The sequence below is a fragment of the Polyergus mexicanus genome, unplaced genomic scaffold (genome assembly GCF_030449975.1).
Source record: "Polyergus mexicanus isolate NDT 795.1 unplaced genomic scaffold, iyPolMexi1.0 SCAF_16, whole genome shotgun sequence".
Lineage (NCBI taxonomy): Eukaryota > Metazoa > Arthropoda > Insecta > Hymenoptera > Formicidae > Polyergus > Polyergus mexicanus.
Genome location: NW_027223336.1, coordinates 1,130,103 through 1,146,220, shown reverse-complemented (window position 1 = coordinate 1,146,220; position 16,118 = coordinate 1,130,103). Strand labels below are relative to the sequence as shown.

At 35.8% G+C, this 16,118-nt stretch overlaps 3 protein-coding genes across 6 annotated transcripts; 2 read left to right on the top strand and 1 right to left on the bottom strand.

Annotated features, from left to right (window-relative positions):
• Nucleotides 1–14: 14 nt before the first annotated feature.
• Nucleotides 15–3,674, top strand: LOC138940221 (zinc finger protein 724). 3 transcript variants are annotated; one of them, XM_070308869.1, is made up of 4 exons: nt 15–602; nt 679–946; nt 1,034–1,341; nt 1,420–3,674. In XM_070308869.1, exons 1-4 carry the CDS (start codon nt 348–350, stop codon nt 3,190–3,192), a joined length of 2,604 nt encoding a protein of 867 aa, XP_070164970.1. In that variant the 5' UTR covers nt 15–347; the 3' UTR covers nt 3,193–3,674. The 3 variants fall into 3 exon arrangements, with proteins under 3 accessions (XP_070164970.1, XP_070164968.1, XP_070164967.1); XM_070308867.1 differs by having other exon boundaries at nt 16–222; nt 298–602; nt 679–1,341; XM_070308866.1 differs by having other exon boundaries at nt 16–602; nt 679–1,341.
• Nucleotides 3,675–4,589: 915 nt separating this feature from the next.
• LOC138940404 (ADP-dependent glucokinase) lies at nt 4,590–8,340 on the top strand. Its single transcript, XM_070309286.1, has 5 exons — nt 4,590–5,130; nt 5,592–5,879; nt 5,962–6,098; nt 6,185–6,633; nt 6,904–8,340. Exons 1-5 carry the CDS (start codon nt 4,799–4,801, stop codon nt 7,144–7,146), a joined length of 1,449 nt encoding a protein of 482 aa, XP_070165387.1. The 5' UTR covers nt 4,590–4,798; the 3' UTR covers nt 7,147–8,340.
• LOC138940403 (zinc finger matrin-type protein CG9776) lies at nt 7,798–15,884 on the bottom strand. 2 transcript variants are annotated; one of them, XM_070309284.1, is made up of 9 exons: nt 15,718–15,884; nt 15,049–15,367; nt 14,779–14,907; nt 14,136–14,301; nt 13,807–13,988; nt 13,360–13,737; nt 12,854–12,959; nt 11,575–11,693; nt 7,798–11,321 (listed from the first exon to the last, which is right to left on the bottom strand). In XM_070309284.1, exons 2-9 carry the CDS (start codon nt 15,343–15,345, stop codon nt 9,078–9,080), a joined length of 3,621 nt encoding a protein of 1,206 aa, XP_070165385.1. In that variant the 5' UTR covers nt 15,346–15,367; nt 15,718–15,884; the 3' UTR covers nt 7,798–9,077. The 2 variants fall into 2 exon arrangements, with proteins under 2 accessions (XP_070165385.1, XP_070165386.1); XM_070309285.1 differs by having other exon boundaries at nt 13,807–13,985.
• Between the last annotated feature and the right edge of the window lie 234 nt (nt 15,885–16,118).

Here is a 16,118-nt window from a genome sequence, read left to right as displayed (position 1 = left end):
TTTATTAGACGAATGTGATTTTAGGAATTGATGTAAATTGGAATTGTGTCATATTACAGGTTAATGATTCACTCGAGAATCAATTAACATTTCTATTATACCGGCTTGCTAATCTTTCTAATTAAGAAAGTCTTGACGTGCCGAAAATATGGAGATAATATGCAAAAGAGTGAACATTGTTGAATTAAACCCATATATTTTACAATAAAAAATACATTTTCTGTGATTAAACTTTATAAATTGCCGGTTTTTAAAAATGAAATCGGCTTGTTCAATAAATTGCATAAATGATTGTAGGAAATAGTAGCATTGAGTAGCAAAAAGGAAAACAATATTCGACACGACACATGACAAAAATAAGAATGAATAAAGAAATGCCGTTAAGTGTAGAATGGATGCCACAAAATGCATACGTGCAAAATTCTTTGGATCATTTGCTGCCAGGTGAACGAAATCAACGTAGTTTTGTATTTGTAAAACAAGAAGCAGAATTCTTTGAAAGCACATTGAACTCACAATCTGTACAAAATACAGTTGTGCATTTGCAAGTTTCATCTAAAGAGAAGGATAAGGAAATTAAACAAGAAAGTAGCCATTTATTGGTAAGTTTTAATCTTTATATGTGTGTGCATAATATCTCTAATATGTAAATAGTTAAATTATACTATTTGTTTCCAGTCTTGTCAAGCAGGCTCATTAAATCAATTGCCCAAAAAATTGACTGAGGGTTCTGATAGATTGTATAATAGAGGTCGCATTGATATAATAGAAATGACAGTAGAACCAACATTTCGCTATAAATATTTCTTTGTTTATGAAAATCAGCCATCCAAGTTTGTTGTACTAAGAGCTCTCTGCAACAATACGGCTGAAGAAGTAGCAAAGAATTTGTTAGATGTATTGGCGATCATAGGGGCACCACAAGTGTTACAGAGTGGTAATGGACGTAAGTTTGCTGAACAAGTTGTACATGAGTTACGTTCAATGTGGAACGATTCCCTTATATTACATGGAGATATACCTAAATGTGAAGTTAGCTGTAGGGATTTTAAGAGCTTGCTCGAATCCTGGATGAGAAAGAATCCTACCAAAACCTGGTGTGAAGGACTGAACTTCATACAGATTCTTCACAATTCGACATACCACAGTCAGAACGGTAAAGTTCCATGCGACGTATTATTTGGACGAGATGTATGCGAAAACTTTCAAAACTTTGGTACAGAAAAAGATACAGAAAGTCTATGGACAGAGGAAGAATGGATCGAACGTTTGTCACGTAGAAAAAATAAAGATATAATTGCAACAACAAAAGACACGCAGAAAATATCGAACAGTACCAATGTAATAATTGCTGAATAGTATTGTATTATTACCATTATAACATTATATTCTGATTAGTTATTATTTTGAATGTTTCAGTATTGTGAAGAAAATGACAACGAAGATACATGCAGTCAAAAGGCATTTTCGAGAAACGACGATGTAAATGGCTTTAGTTTTGTCAATATAAAGAATGAATCTCTCACGAGCAATATGCACGTAACAAATTCAACGAGTATAAGTGAAATAGAAGTAGGAAAAAATGAATTGAAAAACGAGAATATGCAATTTCTCAAGTGCAAATACTGCCAAAAGCAATACATGAAACTGGGACATTTGAAGAATCACATGAGAACTCATAAAACGCAACGGGTTCTCCGATGTAAGCTGTGCAGTAAAACATTCAGTGTTCCAAGATTATATGCGAAGCACATGAAACAGTCGCATGGGCAAGGTAAATTAGCTGACGAGGAAGAGGAGATACCAGTTAGAAGAAGTACCAGAAGCAACGCCGCTGACGCGGTAACGACTGTATCCAATGAGGAAAGATCCGAGACTCGAGCGGCACATAACAAATTATCTGATGCTAAGACAAAAAATGAAAATTGCGACGTATTGCTGGACAATACAAAAAATTCTAATAGCAAGACTGCCAAGATCTCGAGTCATACCGGTAGACGAAAAGTGTCTGCGGAGAGTCGGGGCGTGTCGAAAACGCAATCCACCTTACAGTGTACATATTGCGAGCAAAAGTTTAGTTTTCCTAGTGTGCTGGAGAGGCACGTGCGATCGCACACAAACGAACGGCCATATGTATGCGACGTGTGCAACAAGAGTTTCAAGCAGCTGGGTCATCTTAGCCAGCACTCGCTGACGCATCACGATTATCGCTCGTTTCAGTGCACGATGTGCGGTGTAAAATTCGACTCACTGGACTCGCTGAAACAACACGCGCATTTGCATAAAAGTAACGCGACAACAACGACGACGACGATGTCTAAGATTCGCGACGTATATCGTCTGTTTGAATGCGACAACTGCAAGAAGGTGTTCACGACGAAGAGCGTGCTGGAGCGGCATATATTCACGCATACGCAGGAGCGCCAGTACGACTGCAAGGTATGCGGCAAACGTTTCAAGCAAGCTGGCCACGTAAAATCGCACATGTTGGTCCACACAGGCGAGCGCCGCTTCCAGTGCACCATATGCTCAAAGCGCTTCAGCTTATCAAACTCGTTGAAGAAGCATATGTACGTGCATAACGGTGAGAAGCCGTATCAATGCGACGTATGCGGCGCGCGTTTCCTGGAGAAACGCAATCTCAATGGTCATCTGTTGACGCATACCAACGAGCGTCCGTATTGCTGCAAGATTTGTGGCAAACGGTATACTCTGGCAGACACTCTGCGCCGTCACGTGAGCGCCGCGCATGAGGACGGTCGTACTTATCAGTGCGAGATTTGCGCTAAGATGTTCAAGCAGCTAGCGCATCTGTCGGTGCACAAGAAGGTGCACAACGATGAACGGCCGTTTCAGTGTCATTTGTGCGAGAAGAATTTCAAGCACAAGAACGTGCTCAAGTCGCATCTAGCGATCCATGCGAATGTAAGACCGTTCGAGTGCGATGTGTGCAAGGCCACGTTCGTCAGGAAAACGAATTTGCAGACGCACATCTCATCCGCGCACATGAACGAGCGCCCGTACGCCTGCACCATTTGTGGCAAGCGTTTCAAACAGATCAGTCATCTGAATGGCCACGTAGTCGTGCACAGCAATCTGATGCCTTACAAGTGCGACTACTGCGACCGTCGATGTAATCGACTGGACAACCTGAAGAAACACATGCGTCTCCATACAAAGAACAAGGAATGAGAGAAACGTGAAGAATTTTTGGAGAATCAAATTAATCTCTTCTCTCGAGAGACTGGAACGTAGATTGTAGAAAGCTAACGAAAAAAAAATTCACACAAATGAGATTATCATAAGGTATCGAATTTCTTTTCTGAGTTAATCTATATCTTTTAAATAAATAATACATTTACAAATATTAATATCAAATATTAACTTTATTGAGTAAATTTCGCCAAATTATTGATTCTATACAAGTTCCTCAAAGAAAATAACGAGATCTCACAAGTTATTGAGAAGATTGAAGTAATGAGAGATGTTTGCTATGGATAAATTAAAAAATACTATATGTTTTATTCTTTTATAGAATGTTATTGCAATTGTTGTAAAAGATCATCTGTATTCTAACTGATATTTTAATATTGTTCTAATTATTTTTATAATTATATTATTGCTAATTACATTTATAATTTTGTTTATACACTTCTTATGGTATATATTTTAGCTAATATGATGGCATATTTTCTAAACGTTTTTTTATATGTATTATGTGTGATTGCGCGATATATAATTGTATAATATTTTCTCTTTTGTTCCGATAGTTTATTTTTTATTACATTTTTTAAAATAATGACTGATATCTATATTTTAGATTTTATAATACTTGGTGATATATAAGCTATGAAATTTATATGTATGTAGTTATAAAATATCTTTGAAGAAAGATGTGTGTGTGTGTGTGTGTGTGTGTGTTTTGTGTGTGTGTCTAATATGAAAATATTTCCTATATATAAGCAAATTTTTACAATATAGACTTTTTTATACACTATACATGTATGTACTTAGCAAATATAAAAATATTTAATAGAAAGATTAATTATATGCAATATATAATATAAATATATCATTTTTTAAAATAAAACTATAATAAAAAAATATTACATTATTCTATCATTACACTAAAAAAAATTTGAGACAGAGAGAGAGAGAGAGAAAGAGATTTAAGTTAATATTATCACAATATAAATATTCTTTCTTTCTTATTGCTCACTAAATGATCTACAAATAGCCATTGCGAATTTTGATGAATTTTTTAAGTAGTTTTGGTATAATATTCTATATATAAATAGATTAATTTAAAAATAGAATGCTTATCTGGTGAGAGCAAACTTGATGGAAGGTGAACAAAATTTTTTGATACGACAAATATAATTGACATATGTTCAGGAAATTAAGAAAATTTATCTTAAATTGAATGTATATTAATGGCTATTGTGCAATGAATAATGAATATGCGAATTGACCTCGTCGCAAAGCCATTATCAAATAATCAGATATCTCTATATGTCCTCATTATCTGTCGCGTATTGCGCGTATACGTACGCATATACATCGCTGTCAATGACCAATCGTGCGTGGTCAGTTCGTCAGCTGTCAGCTGGCAGCTCTGTTCGTCAGTTGTGCGTGATGGTTATGCGTGATCTGTAGCAGAGAGACTTCTCTCCGTCTGTAGTTGCACGCGTATAACAATAAGTTTTCTTCTTCTTTTTCTGTATGACTGATTAAGCTTCTATACAGGATTTGCCTATATGTCAGTTGTTAGTGTACAATAATAAGTTTTGTATGCAGTATGGGGTACAAGAGGGGGTTAAGATTCGGAACTTTTTTCACCGTGCTGATTGTGTTCGCGGCGATTTATTATCGTAACAACGAGAATGTCCTGCAGAAACGATTGTTGACCCTGTTGCACGGCCTCGAGAAACTGGAGAACAAACACGTTATCACTAGGAAGCCAAAAGTCGCTATAGGTTATGGCGTGTGCACTGACGTCTTCGTCGACGCGAAACATCTGCTAAAATATTCGAACGAGGTCGGACGGCCTGAACACTTTGACGAGATCAACACCGAGCTCGAATTGCTCAAAAGCTTCGCCTATTACTTTCGCCATGGAGCCGCGGCCGAGTAAGTTCTGTCCCGAGAGTTCCAGTGTCATTTTTACAGTGCCACATGTTCTACATATAAAAAATATATATATTAAAATCACATATTTAACAATTGAGTATATTAATTATTAAAATATGTCTCGATATTATTTAAAGTATATCAATAAAATATATACTTATAGATAGGAATTAATTGTAATTAATCGGAGAAAAAAATATAATTGCTATAGGGCAGTTGTTGATTGAATGGAATCAATCTAACAATAAGCTTATTTTAAATTCATTTCGTTAAATAAGTGTGTAAATGTAAAGTTTAGTTTTTGGGCAACCATATATATGTGTTCTCAATTATTTAAAATCAGAAGACAATTGCTTCAAAAGAGAGGTTTTTTTTGCGTTAGTCATAAATCATTATATTATACATTGCATGCTATTATATTTCTTGATATCTTGCTAAAGACGAAGAAAACTTTTTTCCAGGCGTTACATGGCGAACAGAACTCTATTCGATGAACTGGTGTCAAAGGCACGTTCGTTTTCTTCATCTTATTCAACAATTGGAGGAAATGCTGCAGTTATGGCGATGCGATTCGCGCGAGAGGGATGCGACGTGACTCTTGCGGCTAAGCTGACCAAGTCTTTACATCAGATGATTCCACAAGTGATAAATGTCATAGGTGGCGAGGTAAAACGTGACGACATTCATCTCATCTTAGAATATAAGCATGGCGAGGTGTGGGGTCCTTATTCTAGCGCTAGAGCAAACAGGTATGTACTGATGGATGAAATATATACAATTGAGTAAATTATACAGAATAATGCAATTTATTTTTTATGTGCTTTTTCTTAGATATATTATCCACAATGATATGAATAATCCAATGATCAGCTCATTCGATGCCTTTGACAAAGTCCTGAGGACCTATGATCCCGATTTACTAGTAGTCAGTGGTCTCCAAATGATGGACAATTATCCGTTTCAGGAAGGTAATTTCTCTATCGTTAAAATTTCTTTTCTGTCCACGAGTCTCTATTAAATCAACAAGTTTCATACGAAATTGCATACTTTACAGATAAACGGAAGAATCTGCTGCTGAAAGTGAAGAAACAAATGTTGGAACAGTCGAGTTCTACCAAAATCCACTTTGAAATGGCTTCATTCGCCGAGGATAAATTGCTCTTCGAACTATGCGATTTAGTGGTTCCGTTCGCCGACAGTTTGGGAATGAACGAGCAAGAAATAGCGAATTTGTATAATACTATGTATTACGGCAACATTTCACTAGTCGCCGATTCGACTCCGCGAGTCGCGACAGTGTTGGATCAGATGAGAACATTATTTAAGCTCGTACGCTTAAGAGGTAAGTCGATCACGGACGCTAGGGAGCTCACAAGGATTCACGTGCACACGCTGGCGTACCAAGCTATATTCACCGTCAAGAATTCCATTTGGAAAAATACAATGGCCGCTGCGGCCAAGGCATCGCTGACTGCACATAGACATGTATGCGCATCAAGTAACGTAAGTATTATTCAGAATTTACATAAATATGAAGCGAAATATGATTTATAGAAACTATTTGTAAATATTTAATGTTCATCTAGATTATAAAGTTATAGTTACCAAATTCGTAACTTTCTCTTTCGAAAAAGATTAGAAGTCGTGTTGTTAGGCATTTATAGCATTTATACTTAAAGCATGTTAAAGTATGTTACGTTTATATCAAGATTATCCTATGTCAGATGGTTTTAAAATACTTTCATCTCTCTCTCTCTCTCTCTCTCGATACAGATCGATGTGAAGAAAGCGACGCTGATCATGGACGATAGTTTCTCGACGTCTATTGTTGACGGTACGCGAATATTATTGAACATCGACAAACCAGTATCTTGTTGGGACGAAATATTGAAAACGGAACAGGAGAATATTTCTATTCAGGTGTGCGTCGCACCTGTATTGGTTTGCACAGAAGCTAGTCAGACGGCTGGTGGCGGGGACAATATTTCCAGCGCAGGCCTAGTACTTCAAATCTGAAATACAGATTCATCGGGTATAACATGATCGTTTAAGTATACTATATTACGAATCATATTCCTCCTCCCCCATCGCGTATATGTAAATACGCTAATCAAAATCTTAAAGTAGACCTTTGCTCACGTTTGTAGCATGCGAAAATCGTGCAAACGATTGACGCTTATTCCACACTAGTTTTTACATTCCACACGACTGGAAATTAGAGACTGGACACACATATAACTTGTTACACATTATTGAAGGATGTAAAGCACTATTTATATTACATAAAATTAAATAATTCTACGCACTTGTATGTGCATTTTATCGTACTATGATACTCTGCCTATTACAATTAACAGCGATTTTGGTACTAATATCAATGACTATGAACATTACATCGTTACTCTCGCATTTGTAAACTAATTTTAATCAAAAGAAGTTGATATATATTCCAGTATTGTACACAATTATATAAGCTAATTGTAGTACATTGTGGTAGATTAAATGTTTTCATAAAAATACAATTAATAAAACGATCATTGTTGAAATTTTTAAAAGTACTAAAAATTTTCGGGATAGAAATAAATATTTAATAATTTAGTGGCATGTGACATGTATTTCGATAGTTTCAACAATTACGCAATAAAGATTCTTAGGTATGATATATTGTGATTTTAAAAAAGACGAAGGCAATGTGATATTATCTTAAGGAACCGATTGTAAGATTAAAGTAAGAATTTTAAAAGAAAGTCTAAAGAGCATAATGAAGAGATTGGAAGTAATTATTTATAAAAAAAATTTAATTTCAAAAAATGTATGTACTACCAATAACTTTACATTCCAATATTCAAGAGTCTCTATTATCGAATTTAATTCGCACTAGTGCATACTAAAAGCTACTATATTTGAAATAGATTCAATGGCGTAATATAAACATAATAAAATTATGTATATTTTAGTAATTGCGAGTGTAACAATTATATTATTATATTATTGAATTTTAATTATTCAAAATTTTTATATTATCTTTTTATATTTAATTTATATTTTCATAAGGTAACTTCAAATGTAATAGTCTTTAATGTGGTGTAGTGCGGCCAATTCGTTTATGAGTTTTGATATAAAAATCGCAATTGACGTGTCAACAAGGTTTGTTTTATGTTTGGACTTGTATTATATATATATATATGGCGCAAACTTGAAAATTACCAATTTGCAAATATTAAAGAATAATATTTAATACATATTGATACATGATGACATTGTGTGTTCTTTTTATTAATATTACACTTTTCGTCCTTTGATGTACATAACATATTGATAATATCCGATAACGCTAGATTGTCCAGATTACTTGCAGATTTTCAACGAATATTTTTGGTAAATTTTTTGTAATACACTTTGTTAATATACAATTGAAACTTAAGATGGCAATTATATATTAATTATTGTTAATGTTTGCTGATATTAACATTAATTAAATGTCATAATGTATTATGAATATAAAAAAAAAAAAAAAGAAAAAAATACACGGAACATGTTACAAGACGGAAAAAAATCATGAGATACTAACGAGATAACAAATATTACTATCTAATGGGCAATATCTGTTTTGCTGCATATCGTTAAGTAATCTTTACAGACCGTGCGTATCACTTGTACTTACAGTATTTCAGGACCATTTTTTTGTGGTTATTTTTCTTTCTTTACTTTTTTATCACATATCTATTTTTTAAGATAGTTACGTAATTGATAGTTACTGATGAAGTACTTATCACACATGTCGAGATGAACAAGAAATGACGGATCAACCATAACAGACCTATTCTTTCTAATGCAGAATAGGAAATCTTCATGCGTGTAAATTATTAGCAAGAGAGTCTTTTCATTAATACAAATCTCGTGGATCAATCTTTTCTACCACCAGTGTGAAAATCTTTGCGAGTGATTTATAGGATCGTATCTCCTTCGTCGATGCCCAACATGCGAAGATCATCAGGCCCGGGTTGAGTATCTGCCTCCGTTTCCGCCTCCTGCATAATTTCGGGTGGTGGTTGATCCATGTATTCAGGTCCATATCCAACGCAACCCAACATACTGTACATCGATGAATACATAAGACTAGACTCCTGCTGATTCTGCTGCTGCTGTTTGCTCTCCGCTGTTTCCTCTTTAGGGAAAATTATGTTTAGAGCCTCCTGCAGATCATCCGGCAGCGGAATGGTCGGATCCGCCGGACGCTTCTCTGATGGCTCCGGTATATCAGATACATCAGAGTGCGGCGGCGCAACCGTTACGCTCGAGTCCATTGTCGATGGTAATGGCGGCGGCGGTGGAGGTGGATTCTGCGGATGGTTTTGCACGAAACCCGCGGCGTTCGGTATCGGTGGCGGCTGAGTAGTCATGAAAGCAGCAGGCGGCGGTACAGCCTGACGAGGAGGAAACCTCGGTGGCGCCTGAACAAACGGCGGTGGATTTGACATGAACGGCGGGGGCGGGCGATTCGGTGTAAATTGTGGTGGTGTACTTTGCACCGGTGTCGTCGGCGGTCTATTGTGTACGACTGGTTGTTGTTGTTGTTGATTTGGCGTGAAGCTGGGCGGTGGTCTATTCAATGGCGGTGGTGGATGTGGGGGTAGCGGCAGTTTCGACACACTCGACGTTTGCTGTTGTTGTTTTTGTTGCTCCACTATCGGTTGTTCCTCTATAACTGTCTCCTCGGACTGATCATCTATCTCCATGTCCACCACTTGTGGCGTAGGTTTGCTCTCATTTAACACGGGCGGTGGAGGTGCCACTAAGATTTTCATAGGCTGGTTAATAGTCTTGTTTGTCAATGAAATCGACGCGCTACCGTTATTATTCAAATTCAGCGGAGTGGCTAGCTTGGTGATATGCACAACACCTGGCGGATTGATGATTTCGTTGGGTACCTTTGGCGTATCTTCAAACTTGCTTTGTTGATAGGGCAACGGAGTAATGTCTTTCTCCGGTAACTTGGGCTCCTCGGCCTTCTTCTTGAACAGGGGTAATCTGCCGATGAAAGGTAACTTGCCCTTGGCCGCCACTTGCGGCGCAGATTTCTTGCTCAGAATGTTGCCTTTTTTCGATTTGGACTCGCTCGATTTCTTTTCAAACTTGGATTCGTCATTCGATGAATTGTCATCTCCACGTCTGTCCTTGCTGTACTTGTCATAATTCCTCTTCGGGCTATTGTCGCGCCAATTTCTATCACGTCTCGGAGAATCGTTGCTATCCCTATCCCTGTCTCTCTTTCGACGATCGTCATAGTAATCGCGATCCCGATCTCTTTCTCTATCCCTGTCACGATCTCTGTCCCGTCGGCTTCTTCTCTCGTATCTGTTGCTATACTTGCGATCACGATCGTCCTTGTAGCGATCTCTGTCGCGATCCCTCTCATCTTCTTTGTCCACTGATTTACTTTCAGGCGGCTTTACCGTCATATTTACTTGTTGCTTCGTCCAGAATCCCATATGTGGCTTCGGCATCTCCTCCGGTTTCGGCAGCTCGATTGGCTTATTTGTGATTGATTGCTGCGATTGCTTTTCTTCTTCCTTCTTTATCCAGAATGGTTTAGGCGGTTCCTTCGGTCCCCAAGCCTCCAAGTCCTCAGATTTCTTCGAATAGCTCTCTTGCTGTAAATCTTCCTCTTCCTCTATCGTTTTCTCTTGATTTACTTTGCGACTCTTCATCTCTTCTTCCTGCTTGGCTTTCAGTTTATCCCTGATTGAATTCAGAAGCTGCCTGTCATCCGCATCTGACGGATGTTGCTCGGGCAGCGGTGATTGATTCATCTGCGGTGCCTTCGACCAATTGTGCCCCTTTAATTTTAAACGCTGATAATCTATTTCCTCATTAAGGATTGCCTGTGTCGAAGCCTTCATCTTGTTTCGCATCGCCACGCGTATACTTTTGGTGGTATCTTGATCGGATTCAGTATCTGAGTTTTCTGACTCGCTAGATGTATCACTAGCACTGCTTCTGTTTCTACGTTTTTTGGCCTTCTTCGACTTTTTCTTGTTCTTTTTAGACTTCTTCGATTTTGCCGGTGGATCATCGTCTTTCTGTTTTTGCAATTCCAATTGTATTTGCTTATGTTTTTCTTCAGAAAATGCCTTCTCTCGATCGGCCATCCAATCAGTTTCCCAATGCGGATTTTGCTCCACGAAACGCTAAACAGTATATTATTTAAATAAATTATTTGTATCAAATATGTCGTGTTGGTGCAAGATTTATTTCTCAACTTCTTATTAAATTTTAAATTATTAACTCTTTTAGATGATTACCTTGATTAAGAGAAATTATTTCAAGAATAATTTATAATTATAATTTTATTTAAATTTTATTTTATTAATATGATGATCTTTTAGCAACCTTTAATATTGTATTGTTTAAATATGTTTATCATATGTTTAGATCACTTACGGAAAAGTTTTCAGAATGACGTTTAGACTTCAGGTGTAGACTGGCACAATGAAGATCTCCTATCCAGGATTCGCAGAGTTTGCAATACCAAGCTGTTGATGCACTGAAGAATTGTAGCCCTATAATCAAATATTCCAGCAGTTAGCATTATTTAAGCTTTGAAGCAGGTAAGCATTGTAAGTTCATAAAGAATGACCTTATATTCTGCCACGAAACATTCATGTCACTGAAAACAAAAATAATATATTAAAAGATGTGTTCGATAAAAGGTACAGATTATATTAAATTTCTTTAGTCCCACGATGATCTGTGGAAAAACAGAAGGAAGGAAGAAAAAAATCAGTTTTATTTCTCTCACAAAAATATTATCTACATTATACAAATAATAATGCATATAAGTAGATATAGCTAAATAAATTAATGCACATTATATTTTCATATGAATATACTGCAATAATTGTTTTCAATCTGATTCCCAAGATTTAAAGTGTTCGTTTACTGTTAAATAATTTTTTTTCTACTATATAATAACTGTATTGACATAGTTTATGTCTAAAAGATCACTTGCAGTATATTTTACAAACAATTGATACAATTTGTTGCATAAATAAATTAATATAATATTGAAAAAAGATAATACACATCTTTCTGATATAAATCATAGTGATAGATTTTTCTTCGCATAACTTCACCAAAACTTACACATACATGTACATATATCTCAGTTATATAAGCAACAACACAAAATACTTTATATATATTATCTTATATGTCATTACTTTTTCCTGAGTAATGCACTCCACTATAAGATCTTCATATATATAGATTTAATTCTGAAGATAGTTGCGAACATACCTAAATTGTGTAATATAGTTGTAAAAAATAAAATTAGAAACATGTAGTGACACAATAAAGTGACATTGACTAAAAGTCGCTTGGAAAGTGTGCTTCTTGAATCCAACTAAAATCCAATGCATCGCTGTGGTGTTTGCGATGTTGCTAGAAAATTTGCTGCTGACAAAACGGTTGATAGACTTTTATACAATATGTTTTTCACACATATTGTATAACATAAATTAAAATTATTAGCTTTAATGTTTTCGCCAACATCACATGTTCGACGATATCGCGAAAGTTCTAATTTACTTAGAGCAAACAAATTTTCAAACAACTCATAATTGTGTTGATTTCTTCAATACATACCGAACACCACAGTTATTCTGTGCACAAGCTACGGAATTATATTCTATTAGTAATTGTCCACTGTAATTGATCTTACCTTTGATAGGTGTTCTTTTCGTCGGCAGTCCAGGATAATAGGGTACTTCTTTCTCTGTTCCTTCACCATTTCGCTCATGCCATGGCATATCAACAATCTTGCGTTCCTATTATATAGAATAGAATATAAATAGTAAAAACGGGCTTGATATCTTGATGCAAGAAACTCGGTACTGGTTCTTTTCTTTTATAAATATTGATATATATGTGGTACATAAAAAATTACAGTATGTACCAAGTACCTGCTTGTTGTGATCATTACTGTGTAATATATCATCCAGTTATAAATATAGTTTGAACTACAAATATATACACAGCTTTAATTAAATCCATTTTTGTTCTTTCATTATATAAAAAGAAATATGTATATATTTTTTCTTTTACCTGTTCTAGTAACAAGTATTATTCATAAAAGAACCTCTAAATTTATTTTCTCCAACATTCAATTATTTCAAGAATGTATTGTTTTATGTTATGCGATTGTTATTACGAAAAAATACTACTTACTAAACAAGCCTCTTTGTGCTCATTGCTATGTAGATGATTTAAATATTCCTTTGCTGTCTTAGGAAAGATATCGCAGACTTTACACCAATGCATTTCGGGATCGTAGTGAACAAAATTGTACATTGGCTTATCTTCTGATGATCTTCTCTCCCTAATATCTCTTTCCGCTTTGGATTCCTTATCTGTATCGGAAGCCGATGATCTATCAGGCGAAGGAGACTTTCCTTTCGGAAAATCTTCTTTCGGGCTTCTCGAACGCTTACTTAATTCTAACTTAAACTTGCTCTTCAGGTCATCCACAGTAACTTCGTCACCAATGATACCAGTGAGCATATCGATGACATTGTGAATAGATTTCATTTTATTTTGTATCTCGACCTGTACATTTAATTCAAAGATTAATGTTAGCCACAAAAATGCACCATCAAGATCATATATAGTATTTACCTGCAATTTCTGATTTTCTTTTATAATTCGATTATTTTCGCGTCCACCCTCCTTGCCTATCTCGTCGCACTGTTGACGCAGAATTTCCAATTCACGTTGCAGCGTAGCAGATTTTAGAACATATTCCTCTCGTTGCTTAGCCAATGTCGCTTTCTGTTGTTTTACTTCAGCTGCGATTGCTGCTAAATATTCAATTTAAAGAAAGTTTAAAGATTGCGTAAAAAAATATAGACTTTTTCATTATCAAACATGAGAAGATTAGTATGTTCATTAAATGAGCGTATTAACATTAATTTGGATATTTATAAAATAAAAACAATGTTGCACACCTTCTTTTTTGACATCCTCAGGTCTTGTTAAAGATGTCACTAAACTGGAAGAACCACTGTCAATCGGCCTTGACGATTCTTGTTGAGGTGTCAATGATGGAGGCGGTGGTGCTTGCTGATTGTTATACGACACTTGACTTCCCTGCCAGTTGGGTGGTGGATAATCCTAACAGAATAAATACGAGCAACCAATCTCGAGTCGTTCAATGACATTCTTATTGACCCTTACCTTTATTGGGTGGTACTCAAATGAGGACTTTGGCTAATACATGAAGTCTTGAAGAGATGTAACGATCTGGTCAATATTATAGGTTTCCAATGTTGATATAAATAAAATAAGTAACGCGGATGTTATACTTACTAAGGAATCCACAGTCGTGGTTCAAAGAAATATAATTGTAATGTTCAAAACAAATAAGAACATTACCAAATATAAATTATAATCGGCGCGATTATTTTCGGAATGCTTTGCAAATGTGTGCATAATTTTTAGAATTCTCAAGAAGATATGCTTTGCTTGAATATTTGCATATGCATAGTTCTCCGATGTTCATATTATTTCAACATCATATATAATTAATCCTTCTTCCCTCTTCTATATAAAATTAGGACACCGATTAATCTTTTTTCATATAGAACTTACACTTCGATAGCTAGTAGGTTGCTGATAACTGTAGTCATAACCCGTGCCATAGTTGTAACCATAGTTGTTATATCCCTGATTGTAAGCAGATATAGGTGGTGGTGGCTGACTCGTGTTTGGTGGAGGTGCCTGTAAAAAGAATATGAAACAATAAATTACAAGATGTACAATATAAAATCAATCAATACAAATATATTAACAAAATATATAGTTTCATATCTCTCACTGCTATTCATATACAAGTTCAGCAATCTGTAAAACTATTTATACCTGGTATTGATTATGTACTGCTGAAACATAACCGGTAGAATTGTTTGGATTCGGTACAGAACTCTGGGATTGAGATGAAGGAGGTTGTTTCCAATTGTCTTGCGATCTACTGGGCTCCTTCCGTCTTCTATCTCTGGAACTCGAACGAGATCTTCTGTCTCTAGATCGCGACCTGCGATATCTGCTTCGTCTCGGAGACGGCGATCGATCATACTTCCTTCTTCTTCTGGCATGAGAGGAGTCGTCTGAATCAGCGCTTGGGCTCCTAGGGCCCTTGCGTCTGGATTCTGATTCCATTACTAGTACTTGCTTCAAAGTCCTATCAAATATAAATTTATGATTTACTACGATATTTGTCATATGTCATATGATAAAAATTAGGGATTTGAAATGCTTCATTTATAAGTGAAAATTAAAGGATTCAATACAAGAATAAGCTTAAGGCCATAAGTAAGAAATAATTTCAAGATACGTGATTTCGTTTAACTCAATGATATAAATTGCGACTTTAGTCTTAAATCTTTGATACATGAGCTTTCGAAACTTTCTCCGACACACATTAAACGCGATAACACGCAACAGTTTCAGGCATCTATTGCAGCCATTGTTATCCTCTCGTCGAGACGAATCGGAATCATTCAGCATCATTGGAAATGTTATGTTGCTCACCTTGACCAAGAAGTTCCTGGTTTGTTAAATTTTAGATATACAATTCGTTAAAATCTCGGCGTGTCAATAATTGCTAAAAAATAATGATAGCACTCGACATGCCGCAACGCCTCGTACGGATGAACCTGGACGTACAACGAATAAAGATAACGTGATACGAGACACGAGATGATGGCGTCGACTTACATAAACGATACATAATCTAGTTCGGAAACTCGAGGCAGCCCAACAATTATCGCGCATTGTAAATTCGCCATTAGAGTAAAAATTCCCATCTTTTTAACTGCAAAACGTCAAGTCTCTAAATGCGAGATCCGAGATCCATATCTTTATAATATAAATAAACCTCGATATAAAAATCAAAATAAAGTCGATAAATTAAAAAAAAAAAAAAAAAAAAA

Coding starts and splice junctions, on each gene's coding strand:
- LOC138940221 (XM_070308867.1), top strand. CDS start 348: ATGACAAAAATAAGAATGAATAAAGAAATGCCGTTAAGTGTAGAATGG. Junction 603..678: donor AAGAAAGTAGCCATTTATTG/GTAAGTTTTAAT, acceptor ATTTGTTTCCAG/TCTTGTCAAGCAGGCTCATT. Junction 1,342..1,419: donor AAATATCGAACAGTACCAAT/GTAATAATTGCT, acceptor TGAATGTTTCAG/TATTGTGAAGAAAATGACAA.
- LOC138940404 (XM_070309286.1), top strand. CDS start 4,799: ATGGGGTACAAGAGGGGGTTAAGATTCGGAACTTTTTTCACCGTGCTG. Junction 6,099..6,184: donor CAATTATCCGTTTCAGGAAG/GTAATTTCTCTA, acceptor CATACTTTACAG/ATAAACGGAAGAATCTGCTG. Junction 6,634..6,903: donor ATGTATGCGCATCAAGTAAC/GTAAGTATTATT, acceptor CTCTCGATACAG/ATCGATGTGAAGAAAGCGAC.
- LOC138940403 (XM_070309284.1), bottom strand. CDS start 15,345: ATGGAATCAGAATCCAGACGCAAGGGCCCTAGGAGCCCAAGCGCTGAT. Junction 11,694..12,853: donor GAAAAGAACACCTATCAAAG/GTAAGATCAATT, acceptor ATTTGATTATAG/GGCTACAATTCTTCAGTGCA. Junction 11,322..11,574: donor GTCATTCTGAAAACTTTTCC/GTAAGTGATCTA, acceptor TATACTGTTTAG/CGTTTCGTGGAGCAAAATCC.